General features: G+C 36.8%; 2 protein-coding genes across 2 annotated transcripts in view; one reads left to right on the top strand and one right to left on the bottom strand.

Moving 5' to 3' along the window:
- LOC149085335 (uncharacterized) overlaps positions 1-11,016 on the bottom strand; it is a 111,873-nt gene extending 100,857 nt beyond the window's left edge. Inside the window, exons 1-2 of the mRNA XM_089233297.1 lie at positions 10,849-11,016; positions 6,383-6,536 (exon numbers count right to left, since the gene is read on the bottom strand). Coding sequence (XP_089089423.1) covers positions 6,383-6,497 — 115 coding nt within the window. The 5' untranslated portion in view covers positions 6,498-6,536; positions 10,849-11,016. The remainder of the gene's footprint in view (positions 1-6,382; positions 6,537-10,848) is intronic.
- Positions 11,017-11,280: 264 nt separating this feature from the next.
- Usp12-46 (Ubiquitin-specific protease 12/46) overlaps positions 11,281-20,482 on the top strand; it is a 41,236-nt gene continuing 32,034 nt past the window's right edge. Inside the window, exons 1-2 of the mRNA XM_089233296.1 lie at positions 11,281-11,409; positions 18,245-18,325. Of these exons, the coding sequence (XP_089089422.1) occupies positions 11,407-11,409; positions 18,245-18,325 (84 nt within the window). The 5' untranslated portion in view covers positions 11,281-11,406. The remainder of the gene's footprint in view (positions 11,410-18,244; positions 18,326-20,482) is intronic.

Genomic DNA, 20,482 nt, shown 5'->3' with positions numbered 1-20,482 from the left:
TTTCCGAGGAAATTGATAATGAAGGGATGGATCAAGAAAGAAGCAATTTAGATGAAAAGGATAAAATGCTGTCATCGACAGGTCAGTTCCTTTGGGAACAAAATTTGTGTACGGATTTACGTGGAGCATGGGATAACGCGAAAATTGGGAAAGCAAACTACTTTGTTGCTGGGGAACTTTTATGGCATCGAGATAAGATTCTGGGAGAAACTGTGATGCAGCTAGTTCTGCCCAAGGGCAGAAGAGATGAAGTATTGAAACTAGAGCATTACTCGGTATTTGCAGGACACATGGGAAAAAGAAAAACAATCGAAAGAATACAGTACTCTTTCTTCTGGGACACTCTGAAGAAGGATGCTGAAAGGTACTGTGAGCTGTGTGAAGAATGTCAATTGACTAAACGAGTATTAACGAGGGAAAGAGCCCCAATAACTCCCGTAACAAGACCAGAATTGCCTTTCCAGGTGGTCAATGTTGACATAATCGGTCCAATAACCCCTAGTAGTTCTAAGGGGCATAAATACATTTTATGTCTGGTCGATCAACATACCAGGTGGGCGGAGGCTTTGCCACTCACTGGCATCTCTGCAAAAAGCACTTGTGAGGCATTATTAAGCATCTTTGCTAGAACGGGCATACCTAATGTCATAGCATCAGACAATGGTACCAACTTCAATGCGGAGTTGACTAAAGAATGCGAGAGAAGAATTGGAGCGTGCCCGAGATTTTCAACTCCTGGATACCCCCAATCAAATGGATTGGTTGAAAGATTCAATCAAACGTTGAAAAGGATGTTGAACCACATTATACACGCCGAAGGTAGGAAATGGCATCTGCAACTGCCATATGCTTTGTGGGCGTATCAGGAAATTTCTAATAATACTACGGGAGTCGCACCATTTCAACTTCTATATGGCAGACCTCCACAAGGCCCATTATGCATTTTGAAAAATACATGGACAGGCAAATATGACGGGTTGCAATTGAACACGAAACCGATATCGTTGTACCTACATGATATGAAATGTCGGTTGGAAAGAGCAGCGGAACAAGCAAATCTTACTGCTCAAGTACAACAAGATAGAATGGCGAAATATTATAATCTGAGGTCTTCGGTTAGATCATTCAAACAGGGGGACAAAGTCATAGTGTTAATACCAGACTCTAACAGCAAAATCTACGCTAGGTGGCAAGGTCCGGGTTTTATCAAGGAACAAAAGGGCCAGCACTCATTTCTAATTGAGATGGGGGATGGCAGTGTAAAACATGTACATGAAAACAAAATCAGGAAATTCTCATGTGTAAATTCGGCCAGTATTATTTTCGAAGGGGATGAAGATTTTGGAAGAGTGGAGACATGCCCCACCCAAACTTCAAAGGCCACTGATTTTTTTAAAGGGGTAAATGATCTTAATATAGATTCACTTAATAAACGGCAATCAGCTGATTTAAAAAATCTCATTTTTAAGCATAGGATCTTGTTCGCGAGACCAGTTCAACCAGCTAAGGTTGGCGAACACACGATTGAATTGGTACCCAATGCCACACGGAAAAAACCTCATTGTTACAAAATACCAATGGCATATCGCGCAGAGGTCGATAAACAAATTCAAGAGTTGTTAGACTGGAATCTTATTGAGATATCATAGGCAGAAATTGTATACCCTGTAGTATGTGTTGCAAAGAAAGACTCCTCCATTCGTATGTGTATTGACTATCGAGCACTGAATTCAGTGACTAAGGTCCCCGTCTTTCCGATGAAAGACATTCAAGAACTAATGTACGTGGCAGGAGGGGCATGTTGGCTTACCAGCTTAGATTTATTGAAAGGATATTGGCAAATCAAAATGGACGAAAACTGTCGACATCTTACGGCTTTCGCGACTCACAATGGCGTATACCAATGGAAGACCATGCCGTTCGGGTTGGTCGGGGCCAGTGGTACGTTTCAAAAACAAATGAATTGGGTTCTCAGGGAACATCATGAATATGCTCAGGCTTACATAGACGATATAATAATATTTTCTAAAACCTGGGAGGAACACTTTATGCATATATCTGCAGTGCTGAGAGAACTAGATAACTACAGTTTTTCCATACGTATGCAAAAATGTAACTTCGCAGCGAAAGAGATAAAATACTTGGGACATAGAATCGGGAACGGAAGACATGGGCCAGACGAGGAAAAGGTGTTGGCTATCAAAAACCTGAAGGCACCTGTTGATAAAAAACAAGTGCGCTCGGTGTTGGGGTTAATGGGGTTTTATCGTTCATATATTCCAAACTACGCGGCCCTGTCAGCGCCTTTGACTGACCTCACCAAGAAGGGATCTCCAAATAAAGTTTGTTGGGGAAAGATAGAGGAAGAATCTTTCCAGAAGTTAAAGGATGCATTATGCCGAGTAACTTATCTAGCTACACCACAGTTCAACAAAAATTTTCAGGTACATGCAGATGCATCATGCGTTGCGGTAGGAGGATGTCTCACACAGATGGATGCAGAGGGCCAGTACAAACCGATCGCTTTCGTGAGTCAAAAACTTAATGATACTCAGAGGAAATGGGCCACCATAGAAAAGGAAGCGTGGGCCATTCTTTTTGTTTTGAAGAAATTTGAAAAATGGGTAATTGGGACGAAAATCGAAATAATAACTGACCACAATCCACTGACTTATTTGCAAGATACAACACCCAAAAGCCCAAAATTGATGTGCTGGGCTCTGGCACTGCAAAGATGGAATTTTCAGATTGTACATAAAGCTGGTGCGTTAAATCAGGTACCAGATGCATTATCATGATTGTAGTATTTTTTTTTTTGTAATGTATGTGCGTATCTCGTATTCGGATATTAAATCTGAAGGATGTATTCTATATATATATTTTTTGATATTGCTATGTACATTTCGTACACGTGAGTTAATCATAGTATTGTACCCGGAACATTCAAACAGACAGGAAACAGAATATATATATTTCATATATGTGAATATTGTTGTGTATGTATACAATACATGGATATGTATATTTATGCATAGATGGTCATCTCTATTGCAGAACGTATTTTGGCTTAAATTTTAATTCTTGTTTTTTTTTTTTGAACATGTATGTAAGTCTGAATTCCATGTGTGAATTTTTGTAAAGAGAGGGAAAGATTTATTAGAAACTCATGCTTATTGTGTTTTTAAGAGAAAACCAGCCTCTGCTAGGCAAGTTTCTCTCTTGGTGGGGGCGTGTGAGATGTGCTTCCTAAAGACACGAATGGCAGAAGTTGAAGCGAAGAGAACCCTCCTTGTTCTTTAAAATGGAATCGCCGAAACATCGGGACACCTGCCTTTGAGGGACAAAGGAGGACAGAAGAGAGACATTGGACGATCAGTGGGTCTCGGGAGCTGCCTATGTGCAGACGTGAATGTGAGGCGTGTAGTTTGTAAAATGATGGAGACCATTTGCGTTATTGAGTGATCAAATAAAGATCATGCAAAGTGGCAGATACGTGTGATGTTGATTATGTGAAAAGTTTTATTATTGTGAAAAAAAAAAAGAAAGGGGAATTGAAGTTCACCCACTAATAAAGGTGAACCCAACATCAGGGTTACAAAATTGGTTTTAATTTTCAGATGGATCGGCATAGAGAAGACGATGTCTCAAACAGTAGTTAAGAAAAAAATAGATGTTTGATTTTGGAGTTATTCAAAGTTAGTACTCTCTTGAAATTGGAGATGCCATTCCTAAGCAAGTAATTATCCCAAAAATTTCTGTAAGTTGGGCACTCGAAAAATACACGCTCCCAAGTTTCACTTCTACGTGGATTACAAAAGCTGCATATTTCTCGAGGCTCAACTATGAAATATTTATATCTCAATTTGATAGCTGGCAAACAAAAACGAAGCTGTATTAATACGCGCTTGAGATGTATTTCTGAGCCAACTATTAGTCTTCCAAACATGAAAATGTTTTTATTGATCTATAGCACACTGCGGTATAGCAAGTTTGTAAAAACTGAAGATCTCTTTGTTCACCCTGAAAAGTAAACTGTTCTAGGACATAGGATATGTAATGTTTAATTACGGCAGAATCGAGGTTAAATTTTAAAAAACTGTATCCACTCTCATCAAAATGTCACAAATTGTTGCCAGTCAATTGAATTTGATATCGTAGTCATTTAGTAGCTTATTGTATAGGTTTTTTTAGGCAAAGTTTTGGGAATCTATTACTTTCATGTTTAAAATTAGGAAACAGGAACTTTTTCATTATAACTGATACCTGGGGTTGCCCTAGTTCAATACGGAGGAGATAACCGGAGATATATTTAGGCAGGGCAAAAAATTTTCTAAAAAATAGTGAAAAAATATGTTCAAAGTCATCTAAAGGAATACTTTAAGAGCTTTTATTTTTTTTTGCCGGTGGCTTAAATCACATATTAACACTAGAAAGACAGATCAAAGAACTTAACACTAGAAAGACGAATCAAGGAACTATACCTAGAAAAACGGGCAGGGGTCTGTGTGACCCCAGAGTTTTTCCGACAATTTTTGAACATTTTAATATTTTAGAGCATGGTATTAAATTTTTTATGACAGAATAGAATTATAACACAAAGAATTAGTAAGTGAAACCCTTCATCTCTATTAATATATTTTTATTATTTAGTTTTTAAAGTATTCTGTGTGTGTGTGTGCAAACCACCTCTTGATGTGTGTCATTGTTAAGGAAACTCAAGACAAGGGGATTTGTATTTTCTATATTCTGATAGGATTTCAGTGTTACATCGCCTCTAGGTTTTGAATAGGATCAACGAGTGTGATCTCTTGCTTCATTTTTTCGCAGTTAGAAGCACTTGACAATGTTCTTTCGAAAGGGTTTCAACCAAGCTTGATTTAGACGAAAAAATTCACATAATTCTAGTAACGTGGAAAAGTATCTATAAGCAATGAGTTTCTTGTAAAATATTTAAAAATCCTTCACGTCCTATTGACGAGAAAGTGTCCCATGATATTTCATACACTTTCATCTGCAATAATTTTTCACTACTGATTGACGGGATATTATTGAAATCTTGGATATTTATGGCATCAAGTTGATGTTTGGATGTAGGACAAGGTTTTCATTGGTGGCTTTAATGTGGTTCCCATTTATAGTATCTAGCATTATTTCATTTTGCATCAGCTGAGGCATTGTTGGACGTATGATTTCATTCTGATTCACACATCCATCATCAATACTGTTGCTTGCTTCATAAATTATTTTGTCGGGTAGTTTTCATTCCCCTCTGTATGTGAATTCTCATCACCACCACCAATGCTTCTGGGTTTTTCGCACCCAATCTTTGCCAACTTTTGAAAAAAAAATTTGGTGAATCTACACCTTTCCGCCATTTTTATAGCAATTACAAGCATGTGAATACTTTTACTTTGCAGAACAAACCATTTATTGAAGAAAATAACAAAAATACTTGACAACAAAAGCTGAGACACTTGCTGACCTACAGATACGAATGAAGGTAAAAAAGTCTCACAAATAGGGATTACACAGTATTGGATGCACAAAGAAACTATCAGAAGAATTTTGACCATACAAAAATCAATTGTGACAATGTTGGCCCCAAAGCAGAAAGTTTTGCATTGTTCTGCAACGAAACCTTGGCTGACTGGAAATGTTCTATGGGTAAAAATCCCCATAGTAGTGTTTTTTGCACTTTTTCTAAAAATTCTTCCAGATTGTTCTGCAGTAACACTAATTGTTCTGCGATGTACGTCGAAGATTCTGGCATATTCTGCTTTGGGGAATGTTGGTAGTAATATATGGTGGATATGTTCTAAAATACATGGGAGGGTCTGTGTGACCCCCTTCCACCTTTCTAGGTATATCTGCTCATATCTCCGTTGTTAAGAAAGACAATGAAAACAATATTTGGTATACGATGAGAACATGATAATTCAGGGAAAGTCGAGAAATTTTTAAGTTTTTGGTTTATTCTTGAGATATGGGAGTAGAAAGAGCATGCAGGATCACACAGACCCATCCATCTTTCTAGTATTAACACATGCTGATTAAAAAAGCCATTTGTGACACTAAGTTGCATTGTAAAATTTGTTTTTCTTGATGTGCACCATCATCCCTCTCATTTTGCCATTCCAATATTACCATCTGAGTATTAATCCCAACTCAGTCAGGATAATTAAGATAATTAGTCCCCTGAACACAAGAAGGCTAGCCATCAAATCAAAAAATTTTCTGATTATCTGTGCTCATTAGTCTTATACATGAGAGAAGAATCAGAGCCGACAGAAAAACTTTGTTAAAGTAACAACTTGAAGACAGCTAAAGAAAACAAGTTTTTTATGTCAATGGAAACATTGTTTTTTATGAAAATGATATTTACCGCTTTTACGAAAAATTCCCTCTCTCTTTTCTTTCACATGTAGCAGACCTTCCTTGTCAAACTGGTTTGATGGCTGACTAGCTACAGCTGATAACTCTTTTGAATTACACTTCATTTTTTTAGACCCACTTCACTTTTTAGTGAATAACATGCACTGTAATAAAAAAAAATGTTATGTTATTACACAAATGAATAAATATCATGGTAAACATATGCCACCTTCATATTGGCTACAGATGAAAGATTTTAAATTCTGTATCTACTTTTGAATAGTTTGTATAAAATGACAGTCATACCCTCCAATCATGCTACTTGGACTACATAGGGTGTTCTGTTAATGGACCGACAAGCTTAGAGGGTTGTTAGTAGACATCAAGAGAGACAAAAATTGCAATGGAACATGGTGTCGCAAACCATGTTGAGAGGGTGAAAATTGTAAAAAATGCTACAACCACCTCAGCTGCAACTGCTCGTGTACTTGCAACACGATTTCTTCCATTTCACGAGTGTGTACATTGCGCGGTCTCCCTGCATCTCTCACATCATGCTGGGTGGAAGGTCCTCGTTTCCCGCAGTAGTTGATCGTGGCGAGAGTAGTACGGTGCAGACAATGCCTCATCGAATATTGCTGTTGGTACATCCACTGTGTTAAGTGCCCATTGCCATCTGCTCGACTGTAAATCAGACACATATCAACGTATTCTTTGTTCGTGTAGTGAACCATCACGATACTCACTGAAACAGACAACTACTACACGTGCTTACTACTGCAATAACGCTAATTTACATTGCTCCCAGAGTATGCCGGATATGGTGAGTGAACCCATGAACGCATTCAGTGATCGATTGACATCTACCTTTCGTCTCCTCTGGACTAAGAGTCTGCATGCATTTTTCGTGATTTTTATCTTCTCGATGTGATTTGTGACACCATGTTCCATTGCAATTTTTATTCCTCTTGATGCCTACTAACAACCCTATGAGTTTGTCGATCCATTAGCAGAATACCCTGTATATGAACTGAGAATATTTGTTCTTTCCTAGGACTACCTGCTTTATATGTTGTAAAGAAAAATACTTGTATGCATATGCATATTAAAGAAAACCTTCCATAATTTTGGGGCTGTTGTTTGACTTTAGCTGTTTTCCTGTGGCAGATTCATTAAGACACCACTGACTTCAAGATGGTTCCACACTTGCAGTGCTATGCTGCCATGAGCCATTCAAAAACTGGTTTTTGAGGCATATGGTTGAGGTGATTTTGCCCATCAAAAACCAGTTTTCAGATGTCAGGGAGTGGCTCACCGTGGTGGGTCAGGACTCGGCTTCAGGAGTGACATTCATAGAACACGCTTAAAACTTTTTTATTAAGTATCAATGTAAGAGATATAAAATCAAGTGACTAGAAAAAGTGGTTCCAGTAAAAATTTTAAAGCAGTATACCGAGTACATATTACTACAATAAATATCACAGAGATATGAATATACCCAGACTTTCGGAAAAGGACACATTCTTTCCATAGGCAGTGATAGGCCTAGACTTGGAAGTCTGGGGGGCAAGGTCATTATTGCAGGGGGGCGTGATGATGATTATGTCAATTCATATATACACATATACATTAGATCTGTCGACTCTACTTTGGACGCTGGGGAGGGGGGGGGGAATCCCCTTATCTTCTCCGCTCATGATTCTTTCTAAGAGAAGAAAAAATATGAAGGGAAGAATCTCCACATACAACTTTTTCTCCCATTCTCAGGGGTGGGAAGTGACCAAGTCCATTTCTGAGCAGTTTTGGAGTAGCAAATATAGGATTCGATATTTACAAATAGGAGCAGATATTTACAAATAGGAGCAGATATTTACAAATAGGAGCAGATATTTACAAATAGGAGCAAGATATTTATAAATTGGAGCAGCGAAATCAAAAAGAATATTTTCATTAATCCTCACCCCTTTTCAAAATAAAATAACTGCACTGTCTTTTGTTATCAAACATCTTTTCATCAGCTTATTTTTGGTGTTTAAGGCTTTTGACACCTTGTTTGAAAGAGCGGCTTTCATAAAATTTTTCGCACAAGTCTATTTAAGATGATTTTTACTTACTGAGGACACAATTTGCTGTCAGGAACAGCAGCACTTCAAATGGGCTAAAAATTTTCTATAAGTGTTCAATTTTTTTTATACTCAGAAAGGAATTGTTCCAAAATGGGAGAGAATTTTGGAAGAATCAACACGATGTTTGGCGATTCTGCACTATTATTTGGCGAGATTTTTGATCTGACACTCGTTATTTGGCGATATTGGCAATTTAACACTCGTTATTTGGCGAAGTTTCTAAATTAGCATTTGTAATTCAGCGGAAATGCTCTTTTTACTCTCGGAAAGAAATTTTTTTCATGAAACATCAGGATTTGACGCAATAACGATAGACTACAGTAATTTCTGTTGCTTTCAGTGACAAATTTTTTTTTTGAAAACGGAAACACTCTCATTTGCGCTTTAAAGCTTAAAGACCATTGCGAACCATCTTCAGTTGCATGATCACGGATATTATCGGGGTTTCGCAATGGAAAGTCTGATGAGGGGCCGATAGTTTAAATAAGGTGATAGTTTAAGTACAGTGGAATAAAACACGCTCTTCTCGGAACGTTTCGCGGCAAGCAGGAACAAAAATTTTTTTGGCGTCCTTTCTGAAATTCTGGGCATACTGAAGTGAAATTCACTATTTCGGCTATCTGGTGCAGAAAAATATGAAAATACACTATTGGAACAGGATAGTGCAAGATGTTAATTTTGGCGCAGTGCGATGCAATTGGCACAGAGTTCCCACCCCTGCATTCTCTACAGCTTACCATAATTTCGTGACCTTGGAAAGTAGTTTTAATACTTTGAAGTACAAAAGATGTTTTGTATTATATAACCCATAGGCTATCAACAAATATCACCCCTGAATGATGGCTATATACAGAATTTCCTAATTTTGGAGAGAACTTTTTCCCCTACAGGTTATATACGTGAAATCACACGTGTCCGTAGTTCCATAGAGACCATCTGCTACTTTATAAAGAACCTGCAGCACTACTCGCCCACATCAATGGCATTGATGTCTGTAGCCAATAGTGTGGTTGTCAAGAACTAGTCTTTTGGACTGCCTTTGAGAAGTCATAATTATTGCAAAAGTCCAGATTCAATCCAGCATGGTTTTCCAGTTCTGGTGACCCTCCCAATAAAGGAGAGGCTCTTAGGTGCAATTACATTGCATTTATTAGACTTAAACATAGAGCATGGGTGGTTCCATAGAACCCAGCACTATGACCAGAGGTCCATTGCATTCTCCCTTTCCCCCAAAATACGAGTCTCCTCAGTAGAGTGAAATTCAGCAAAGATCTAATGGGAATGTCTTGAAGTCCCCAGGGTTCAATTAATATTACATCATTTATATCAGCGGTAGGTATTACCATCAGTTTATGTCTGTTACTAGAGATCCCCTACATCACTCTCCTCCCTAAAACAGTTACACTACTTTGTGTGACATAAATTAAAACCTGTTCAGTATTAGCATCAGACTTAGGTGTCTCGGATGAACATTCTGAAATAGAAACCTAGGTTGAATCTGTAAGAGGGTTACTTTGCAGGAAAACATGCCCAATTCTATGCCCATTTCTACTTTGTTGAAACCTGTATCAAAAACATCTTTGGAAAATGCTTGAGCAACTGATAGGGGCCATTCATCTGGAAACTGTATGCATTTTCGCACCACATCATTTCAGAAAAACACGTTACCAGTGGTGAGCGAACCAATTTCAACTAGTCCAGAGAGTTTCAATCACACATTAGATAAGTGAACATCTCTTTTTCTCCCCCTTTCCTTTTCCGTCATTTTTCTCTTTTGTTGTGAACAAAAAGCGAGTAGAAAGAAAAGTAGCCACACCCATATTGAATCTGGGAAATATCAAAAGTGCATGTGAGTAGTGACAAAAGTTTACTAGACAAAGCTATTGCACAGAGTAACTCTGTAGCAGAGAGTAAGATCTCTCAAACGAATAGCCAATAAACTTGCCCAATGTAATTGAGCTTCAACTGTAATGTTCTAGCATTATTCTCACGACCTCTCCCAGCCCTTCAAGTCTATCACCGTTTATATGTACAGGATTTGTCTGGAAAACCTGCTACCCCTCCCCCCTTCAATTTTTTTTTCCGTGTCGATACATCTGAAAGCAAATGCATATCAAGTTACACAAACATCACACGGAGTCGAATTTTTAGTTATTTCACGTCATGGTTCCTAAGCCCACATCACATTCATGGAACTCATAAATTAAAGCACCTTCAAACACGAGATAATCAACATTAAAAGGAAATTTCAATCATTGCCCTCAATGGACAGCTCGATGTCACTTTATTCCAATGATAAACTAACAATGTGCGAAAGAGAAACGAAAATGAATTTGGTAATTCACAATACCGTAGTCATTGAACTTGATATGACGGATAAAGCAACCGGATAAATCGGTAATTAATCGTAGAACGTCATATTTACATCAATTTTTAACTATAACACTTAGAATTTAAAGCTACTATAACCTTATCGCGGAATATAAAATTGACACGAAAGACTGTTACGGGCGGTTTTGACTTCTCCAACCGTTTGTAATCCTTTTCTACTCGATTATATCTTTGTCATCGATGACAAATGGTAGAGAAAATCGATAAAAAGATTTGATTTATAAAAAAATACATTTCTTAATTTATCGCATTAATTAAACCTAAAAAATGACAAAAAAGCTTAGAATTAAAAATTTACTCTTGCCATTAAAGACTGAGGTTAATAAAAAAATTAATTATAATTTCTTCGCGTGTGTGTGGAATCTTTCACAACCAGTTACGAGCGTAGTTTCCTTATCAGAAAATTCATACGTAAATATAGATAGATGTTTACGGATTCAATGTTCAGCATGTATCCTCCTATTTTTATTTTCGCGGTGTCGAGCTTAATTATTTAAAATGTGTGAAGTAGTATAAAATGGTAAGACTTTTTATACTGTATCCCATTGATGTGAAGTATTCGCTGATCTTTAATTGCTCCCTTTATAATTATACTTGTATCTAAACGCGATATAATATAAAATTTCACGTAAGTGTTTGGAATTTTACTTGATAACTCCTGACTTTGTCGAGAAACCAACTTCTCATGAATGTTTTAAAAATGTACGTGAATAAAAAAATCCGTTTATTTTTTGTTTGCGATCTGTTTTTGGGAGGTTAAAGGGATTCGAAATCAAATCTTGGCACTGGTGTACGTGAAACTGGGCTTTAACCCATTCGCATCGTATTTCGATACTTTCCTTCTCTCCTCTCTTCAGCTGATCAAGAAATCATTTTTTAATTTCCCCGGAATTAATGCAGGAAGCATATAGTCAAAAAATTGAAACGAAATCAACTGATAAAAATTTGACATGTAAGTTTGCATTCACATCAGTGAAGGTTGCTTTACGTTTCATGCATACTTTTACCTTTTGACATGACAAGAACACGTCTTGTATTAATTTTTATGGACATTTGTTTTGGAGCAGCTTAACCTAGATGGTCCTTGTGCCAAAAAATCAAAATCCGATCCACATCAGTGAAAGTATAGTTTTCCAACGACCAGACTATGTCTCAGGAAGACAATCTATTTTTTGCGAAGACTATGAAAGGAGATTTCTCCAGAGTTGCTAGTGCACTTTGTGCCCGAGTGGTGCAGTAATATGATGCTCATCTACATCCATGAAGATTGAAGTCGGGTCTGCAGGTTCGATCCCAGGAAAGAACACAAATAACAAGTTCTTTCCTTCTTAATGATCCTGAGGTGACCACATATAGATGGTGTGTTTATTTCAAACTCAACTTGTTCGGTAGTAAATTACTGCATGGCTATATGACCAGAGTTGGTGCATGGTAGAGTAATAGTAGTACACTCTTTTTCTTGGTGAAATGACAAGCCAAGTCAAAAGCCGATTTCCATTGTGTTTGTTCCCTACGTCACTCTACAATTGAATCACTAATTTCATAGGACGTCAAAAAAAAAACGCTGAGGATTTTTATGAAGGAAGATGTGATATAAGTTAGCCAAACAAGTTTTAAAACAGTTTTTCCCAAAAGAAGTAAAATGGAATTGAGGCATTGAAAAGAAGGTAACTGCAGAGATCAAATTTTACGGAAAAAGTTACAAATAAGGTTTTCTTTTCTTTTTTGTGCTATAGGAGTGGTCAAGTTACTGTTAGTGATATTTTCAGAATGCAGTTACCTTCTTCTCAGTGTTACTTGCCTTGTAAAAATAATTTCAGTCAGTGAAAAAACAAATTTTCAATAATTTTGTTGTTTACCTCCTTTTCAATGCCAACGTCTTAATTGTGCGATCTCACATGAATATCCATTGATGTCTTAGGACTATATCCTCACTAGTAGGCCTATGGGTATTTATAGTATGTTTTTTAAATGTGATGGACGTGATCTCAAAATATATTCTTAAGTGAAAAGCAGTATTGCTTTTTACGTGCTGTCAGGGAATTGAGCCGTTGTAGTGGTCGAGTGGTTGTAATGACGGACTCGCGATGCAAGGATCCGGGTTCGAACCCCACAGTGGGGGGTCGGCTGAAGTTGGTTTTCTGTATTTCCCAACTTCAAGGCGCGAATGCGAGCTGATCTCCCCGTTAAAAAGTCTCGTCCCACAGAGCAACAGGCCTACAACGTTACAAATATTCAATCATTACACTTCACTCACAATTTGAAGTATAGATGGCAGCACTGAAATATCATACACAACACTAGCTACACACTCAGACTGTTAGGTGCACTCACTTTGTTCCAGACTCTGCCACGAAGCTGGGCTGGAAGAGATCTCGGCAACGGGATAAGTCCGGTGGCAGAGACCCTGGTGTTCATTCATTCATGCAGGAAATTGAACCCACGTCCTCTCACTTTCCAGGTGAGTGCACTAGACTACGAAGGCAACAAATATCTCAATCTTTTCTTGGAGCTCGTGTGCACTGAACGGGACTGTACATGGCCGGTTGGATCTAACTCAGGTCAAAGCTCGCAACTGCTGTCACTGCCACCAGATGACAACTTATCCGAGGATGACGTCATTCTCCGCTATCCAAACAAATGTTTTTGATTGCTGGCTGATGTAAAAAATATATTTATGAAAGAGAAAATTCAACTGCCCTTGCATAGCATCATCCAGTGCACATGAGCTCCAAGGATATTTGTTGCCTTTGTAGTCTAGGGCGCTCACTCAGAAAGTGAGAGGATGTGGACTCCATTCTCCGCAAGGGCTTTCTAAATTTTCTCTTTCCTAAATACATCTTTGCATCAGCCAGCTTTTAAAAACCTTCGCATGGATAGCGGAGAGTGATACCATCCTCAGATGGTTTTATGTCCTTAATTGAAGCACAACACACCTTTTTCTTCTTGGGAAAAACCATGACATTCGCTCTCAGTGCTTAAAAAATTTTGTCGATTCCCAGCATATAGCTTCTTTTTTTGTCAGCAAGTTTCAAGTTGCCCAAATAGCTGTATGTCGCAAACATCATTCATGCGCCAATGTATGCTATGTGTGTGCCAGTATTTTCATATTTTTACTGTGGAAGGAAAAAAAACATTTATGATTATTTTAGGTCGCTTTTTATATTCAAATTATAGCTGGTGAGAGTACTGTAGAGCATCGGTTATCCGAATACAGCTCAACCAAAACATCAGTTAACCAAAAGCGTTCTAGTCTGCATCACTGACTTGAGACGGCTATGAAGTGGTTAGAACAACAAGAATGTTATGCTGACTTTAAGGCATTTGCGATATTTAGTGGCAAAAAAACGAGTCTAGGCTCTGAAGCAAAAGAAAATTTTGGACTTCTTTTCCTAAACTGTAGGCCTACTTTAATGACCATTTTAACTTGTCGAACTAGGCTAGTTAGTTCTCTGTTATTTGTAAGATGTGTGACACAAAATGTATGCAGTTTTGTGTTTAATATTGCTTTTTCTTTGTTTCATATTGTTCCTGTGACACTGGGTAAATTTTTTTCCATGAATGATTGGTTATCTGAAAAATCAGTTATCCGAACACTTCCAGTCCCCAATTGTTTCAGATAATCGATGTCCTACTGTATTTTGAAATCAAATCCACCATTCTAATTCCAAAAGAAAAAAAAGCAAGGCTCTTTTTTTTGACAAAAAAGACTCAGAATTTACCTGAAACAGTATTAATAAGCAGTGAAATCTCAATTAGTCTAATGTGCAGGGGCCAACGGAAACCTTTGTGATATCATTATGTTGACTCATCAAAAATTGTAATCCTGGAAGGGAGTATTGTATTTCTAAATCGCTTGTATCGTATTTCACTACATGTCAAATTACTGAGGATAAAGAAATTGACAAGGATAAATTATTCCAATGCAACCAAATCATTGAATGAGAATATTAAAAAAAAAGAAGACATGCACTGTATTTATGAGTAGGATATGGAAGTACGAAGGATACTTTTATAAATGAAGCATATAAATAAAATGAAAGTAAGATTTTTTCTGCAAAACAAATGTAATTTCAGATTGCTTTGTTTCATTCATGTTTAAAGAAAGTCTTTCATGAATTATTTCCTGGACATGGTGGTAGCCCAGGTAGATAAGATCAGGGCGTAACTGGGGAGGGGGGAAGCAGGCAGGTCTAGTGTTTTAGGCACTGGACCATGAGGGGTGCAGAATTCACCTTTTAACTGCTTGTACATGGTAAGGGGCGCCAAAGTGTTGATTTGCCCCAGGTGACAAAGTAGGTAGTTGCGGTCCTGGATAAAATACTTATCTAAAATACCAAAGGAAGTTTAGAGGTGTTGCAAGTTCGATACCCGGTTCATTCTTGTCTGAAATTTTCCTGACGTGGTAGGTAAACAGATAAGGTGATGTGACCACAGAAAAAGTTTGCTGTTGCAGGGAGTTCCACACAGAGGAATTATCGCACCAACCTCTCAGTAAGTATTGAAAAAAGGCTGTCATTTGGAATTGCCAATAAATTGTATGTCCCGGTCTAATTAGCCCTTGTGTGCAGAAAATGACCTTGGTGCGATAAAACGAACAATGAATTATGTCCTCATTGTTTGAAATCATTAATAGGATATTCAGAGTGATGCCTTACTTAAATACTAACCTTTTCTTGAGATTTTGATTCCTTTTGATTTTATTAATAATTTGGTCTTTTTCTTTTGAATGCAAAAGTCGTATTTTGCATTGAAAGTTTTGAAAAATCTGTAGTCTCAAAAGCAGACTATGCTGAAATCTGCAAGATATGTCACAGAATAATTACTGCAGAACAATCTGAAAGAATTTTAAGAAAAAGTGAAAAAAACACTATTATGGGGATTTTTACCGTAGAACATTTCGAGTCAGCCGAGGGTTCGTTGCAGAACAATGCGAAACATTCTGCTTTGGTGTCTGTAGACTACAGAATCAGTATTTTTGAAGTGATTTTTGAACACTGCATTCATTCACAAACAAAATGCTCAGTTCGACAAAATATTCATTGGTGAACTAAGGTGACCAAGTTGATTGTCATTGATCAGTATTTAGCCTGAAACTTGAAAGAAATTCCTTTAATTACCCAGCACCTTTAATTCATACTAGCAGGGTTAATGTTAATTTTTTTTAGTTCATGTCTTACCTGGAAACACCAATTTAAAAAAGAAAACTTTGAGTTAAGGAATAATTTTTTAACACTAAAATGATATTGAAGGATCTGTGCTTATGTGAAAACTTTGACCTAAACAGCGAAAGTATATTTCAATTTATCCAAGATCATTACTCATTTCAAGACCATGTTTTAAACACTATTTAATGACATTACAAACTATTTATTTTAAAATAATACATGTACTCCACTATTTGAGTTTTATTGTGAAAAAAAATGGAGCACTTGCATAAGTTTGCACATACAGTAGGATTCTGGGTGTTCTGATAATAATTGATTGATATTTATATCCAAAAAATCCCAGTTATAAGTATAATGACTGTGTCCCATGTGGTAGAACAGGATGTATTGAAACAGAACATCTGGTTTACTTTTCCACATAACTGTATATCAAAATGTTAAATCATGCCATTTTTTCATATTTGTTTCAAAACAAGATTTTTCTCTTCTAGCTAAAACCTTTTTTTTGATCCAGAAATATATCACAAATTACGATAATTTTTTATTGTACAGTATGTTCCATAGATCCCATGTAAAAGCCTTTGAACCAGGGAGCTGCGAATGTGGTCAGTTGAAAGAAACTGACCAAGAACTGACGGGAGAGACTTATTTTTTTACTTTCAATATGTGTTCACTATGAGAAAGCTATTACAAAAGCAGGCTACTCGTAGCCTATACAGATCATAGTTTCTATTATGGCCTAATTGTGGACTGAGTACGGAAATTTTGGCAAAAAAGGAAGGGGCACCTCACCTCCTACATAGTCTTGTAAGTTGATAATGATGGCTTATTCTGAAAAAATGAGTCTGATTTGAACTTAGCTTTAAAATTTTCAATAACAAACTTTTGATTGAAAAAATTGAGAATATAAACCGAATAACTATAAAATGATCACAATATCTATGATTCTAATAAGCAGTATCTACAGGGGTGAGAACTCTGCGCCAAAACTAATATCTTGCGCCATCCTGCTCCAATAGCATATTTTCGCATTTTTCTGCGCCAAATAGCGAATTTTGCTTTAGTATGCCCGGAATTTTGGAAAGGACGCCAAAAAATTTTTGTTCCTGCTTGCCGCATAACGAGTCTTTCCGAAAAGAGCGTGTTTTATTCCACTGTACTTCAACTATTGCCTTAAACTATCTGCCCCTGATCGGGCTTTCCATCGGGGAAACCCCGATATTGTCCGTGATCGTGAAACTGAACATGGTTTGCAATGCCCTTCAGCTTTAAAGTGCGAATTTGAGTGTTTCTGTTAAAAAAAAAAAGTCGTCACTGGAAGCAGCAGAAATTACTGTAGTCGATTTTAATTGTGTTAAATCCCGATGTTTCGTGAAAAAATTTTCATTCTGGGAGTAAAAAGCGCATGTCCGTCAAATTACGAATGTTAGTTCAGAAACTTTGCCGAATAACGAGCGTTAAATCGCCAATGTTACCGAATAACGAGCGTTAAATCGTCAATATCGCCAAATAACGAGCGTTAAATCGTCAATATCGCCAAATAACGAGCGTTAAATTCTCAATATCACCAAATAACAAGTGCCAGATCGCCAAACATCGTGTTGATTCTTCCGAAATTCTTTCCCATTTTGCAACAATTTCTTTCCAAGTATAAAAAAATTGAAAACTTATAAAAAATTTTTAGCTCATTTGAAGTGCTGCTGGTCAAGGTAGCAAATAGTGCCCTCAGTAAGCAAAAATTATCTTAAATAGACGGGTGCAAAAAATTTTATGACAGCTGCTCTTTCAAACAAGGTGTCAAAAACCTAAAACACCAAAAACAAAAATCAAACTGACGAAAAGATGTTTGACAACAAAAGACAGTGCAGATTTATTTTGAAAAGGGTTGAGGGTTAATGAAAATATTCTTGTTAATTTCACTGCTCCAATTTATAAATATCTGCTCTGAATCCCATATTTTGCTGCTCCAAAATTGCTTCAAATCCCGAATTTGCTGCTCCAAAACACTTCAGAATCCTGAATTTTGCTGCTCCAGAGCTGCTCCGAAATGGACTTAGTCACTTCCCACCCCTGTATCTAGTGTACTTTAGAAATTTGATTTTAGTGTTGTGCATGGATATATATGTGCTGCTTATTCTAAAATATCCAGTATATGCATGTTTGTAATTATAAAGTTCATTCTTACAGGGAGCAAATGCTTCTCAGCTGGAGAAAGAAATTGGACATGATCAGTTCCCATCGAATGAGCATTATTTTGGACTTATAAATGTGAGTGAAATTTCTGAACTTATAAATTTAATTGAAATGTGTAACATATTCTTAAGATAGGGCTATTATGTGAAGTCATTTTAAAAGTATAAGGAAGATTGGGAGTTGTTGGGTAGGTGTCGTGCCATTGCATATTTTTGTGCAGCACTTCATATTGTTAATTTTTAAAGCATATATTTATCTTTGGTTTAATTAAGTTTGAGTTATTGTTATCAATGAGGTCTAGCTTCATTTAGACATACTTTATGCATGATTGTTGATGGTAGCAGTGGGGTTTGAAACCATGCACTCTAAAGGGATTAAATTACAATTACCATAATTTCCTTAGATAATCTATACATGCAAATTTTACTGATTTTAAAAAACAATGCCATTGGGTCCCCTTATAATGATTTTATGTGTAAATAAATGCAGTAAAAATTAAGAAGGTGGAATTTTAATCTGAGTCACGGGGCTTGAGCCTTGTCAGCGTTATTTGATGAAATACAATTGTCCCAATTTTTTTTGGACCTGCAGAACCACAACCCATGGCCTTTTCAGAAGGGAGCGCTATATAAATGCAATTTTTTTTTTGTACACTATAAATTATGGATAGAGGAGCTTGAATGAATGAATGCCAGAATTGTGCCACCAGACTTATCCTGTTGCCGAGATCTCCTCCAGCTCAGCTTCATGGGGAAGTCTAGAACAATGAACCACATTGAAGGGCCTGTGAAAATTCAGTCCTGGAGTTCACTGAAGTTTTGGTCTGCGGATCGACAACCCCTTCAAACTTAGATTACTTTCATTCATTGGAAAAATCAGAGAAAATGAAAAAACTTGTTCTCAGCAAAATAGTCAGGAAAGAATTTTGTAAAGTTCCAGCACCTCGGATCACCCTAAACCTCAAACTTCCAAGACTTGAATTATCTAGAGTCTACTTTAGTATGGTGCTGAATCACTTTTTCATGATTTGCAATATAGTGGAAAAGAGAAAAAAAAATTCTTGCACCAAAATCAAGGTATATTTCCAACTATTTGTGTGGTTCAAGAGTGAAAGGGGTTCCTAGTCAAGTTTTTTTAATAAAAATGTTGATTTTTCTGCACGCATTTATATTTTATCTGTAATAAAATATAAAAAAAATTCATTGTGTGAATCATTTTTTTCAAATATTTTTATTTATTCTCTAAAAAAAGAGAGATTATATCAGAAAATTATGGTATGCATCTATAGTTGGTCTGTACCACATGACTTGTAAATGAATCTAGACATAAAATTGATAACAGAAGAGACTTAACTAGGATTTTTGTAGGGGGGGGGGGACAAACATGATTTTGCCACCACCTCCACTATAAAATTTGATGATTTTATAACTGTTTTTGTTCCCACTAAAATTTTTCAGCCTGGAGCAGTTGTCGCTCCTCTCCTGTTTCGGCCCTGGATAGTAACACAAATTCCTTAAAAAAAAGAAATGTTTTTGTTTTGAAATGAAAAATACCAAGTTCAGGATGCGCATACATCCAGAGACACAAACTCCCCCTACACACACATTCTCAAACCAGTCTGGAAATGTCTTTGCACCATCTCAGTAACATGTGCTGTTATCCGAGATGAATACTTGTGTAGCGAAACCTCTCTTAATGGTCACATTTTTATGGAATGGAAGTCATTCTATAAGTTTACCATTGGGGTTAACCTTTGAATAATGGCCAGTTTTGGACATGAAATTAGAAAAAAATGCATATCATAAAAAAATTTCCCTTGAGATTTTTTTATTGTCTTAAGGAACAAACGAGTTGTAGCTTTATCTGACAAAAAATGAGTCCGGCTATTTAAATAATGTGTGGCTGTAGCTATGAGGTGACTGCAGTGCTGTACATAGTTTTGTTCATGAGACAGTACTTGTTTCCAAGACCAGTTGCAGTTAGTATTTGCTAACTGTTTGGAAATGCCTATAGTCTAATTCTAAATTACTGCCTTTTGATACCACGATAATCCCTCTACAATAATATTCTTTCTTGGTCCACAGAGGTATCGTTATATCATTATTTCACTTACATAGCTGAATGAATAAACGCCAGAACTTTGCCACTGGACTTATCCTGTTGCTGAGATCTTTCCCAGCCCAGCTTATTATTATTACATAGCTGTCAAATCTCCAGAATTTTGATTGTGAT

The sequence above is a fragment of the Pholcus phalangioides genome, unplaced genomic scaffold (genome assembly GCF_987345545.1).
Source record: "Pholcus phalangioides strain wild (caught in Gottingen) unplaced genomic scaffold, Ppha-v1.0 ptg000007l_1, whole genome shotgun sequence".
Lineage (NCBI taxonomy): Eukaryota > Metazoa > Arthropoda > Arachnida > Araneae > Pholcidae > Pholcus > Pholcus phalangioides.
This window is presented reverse-complemented; position numbering and strand designations above follow the sequence as displayed.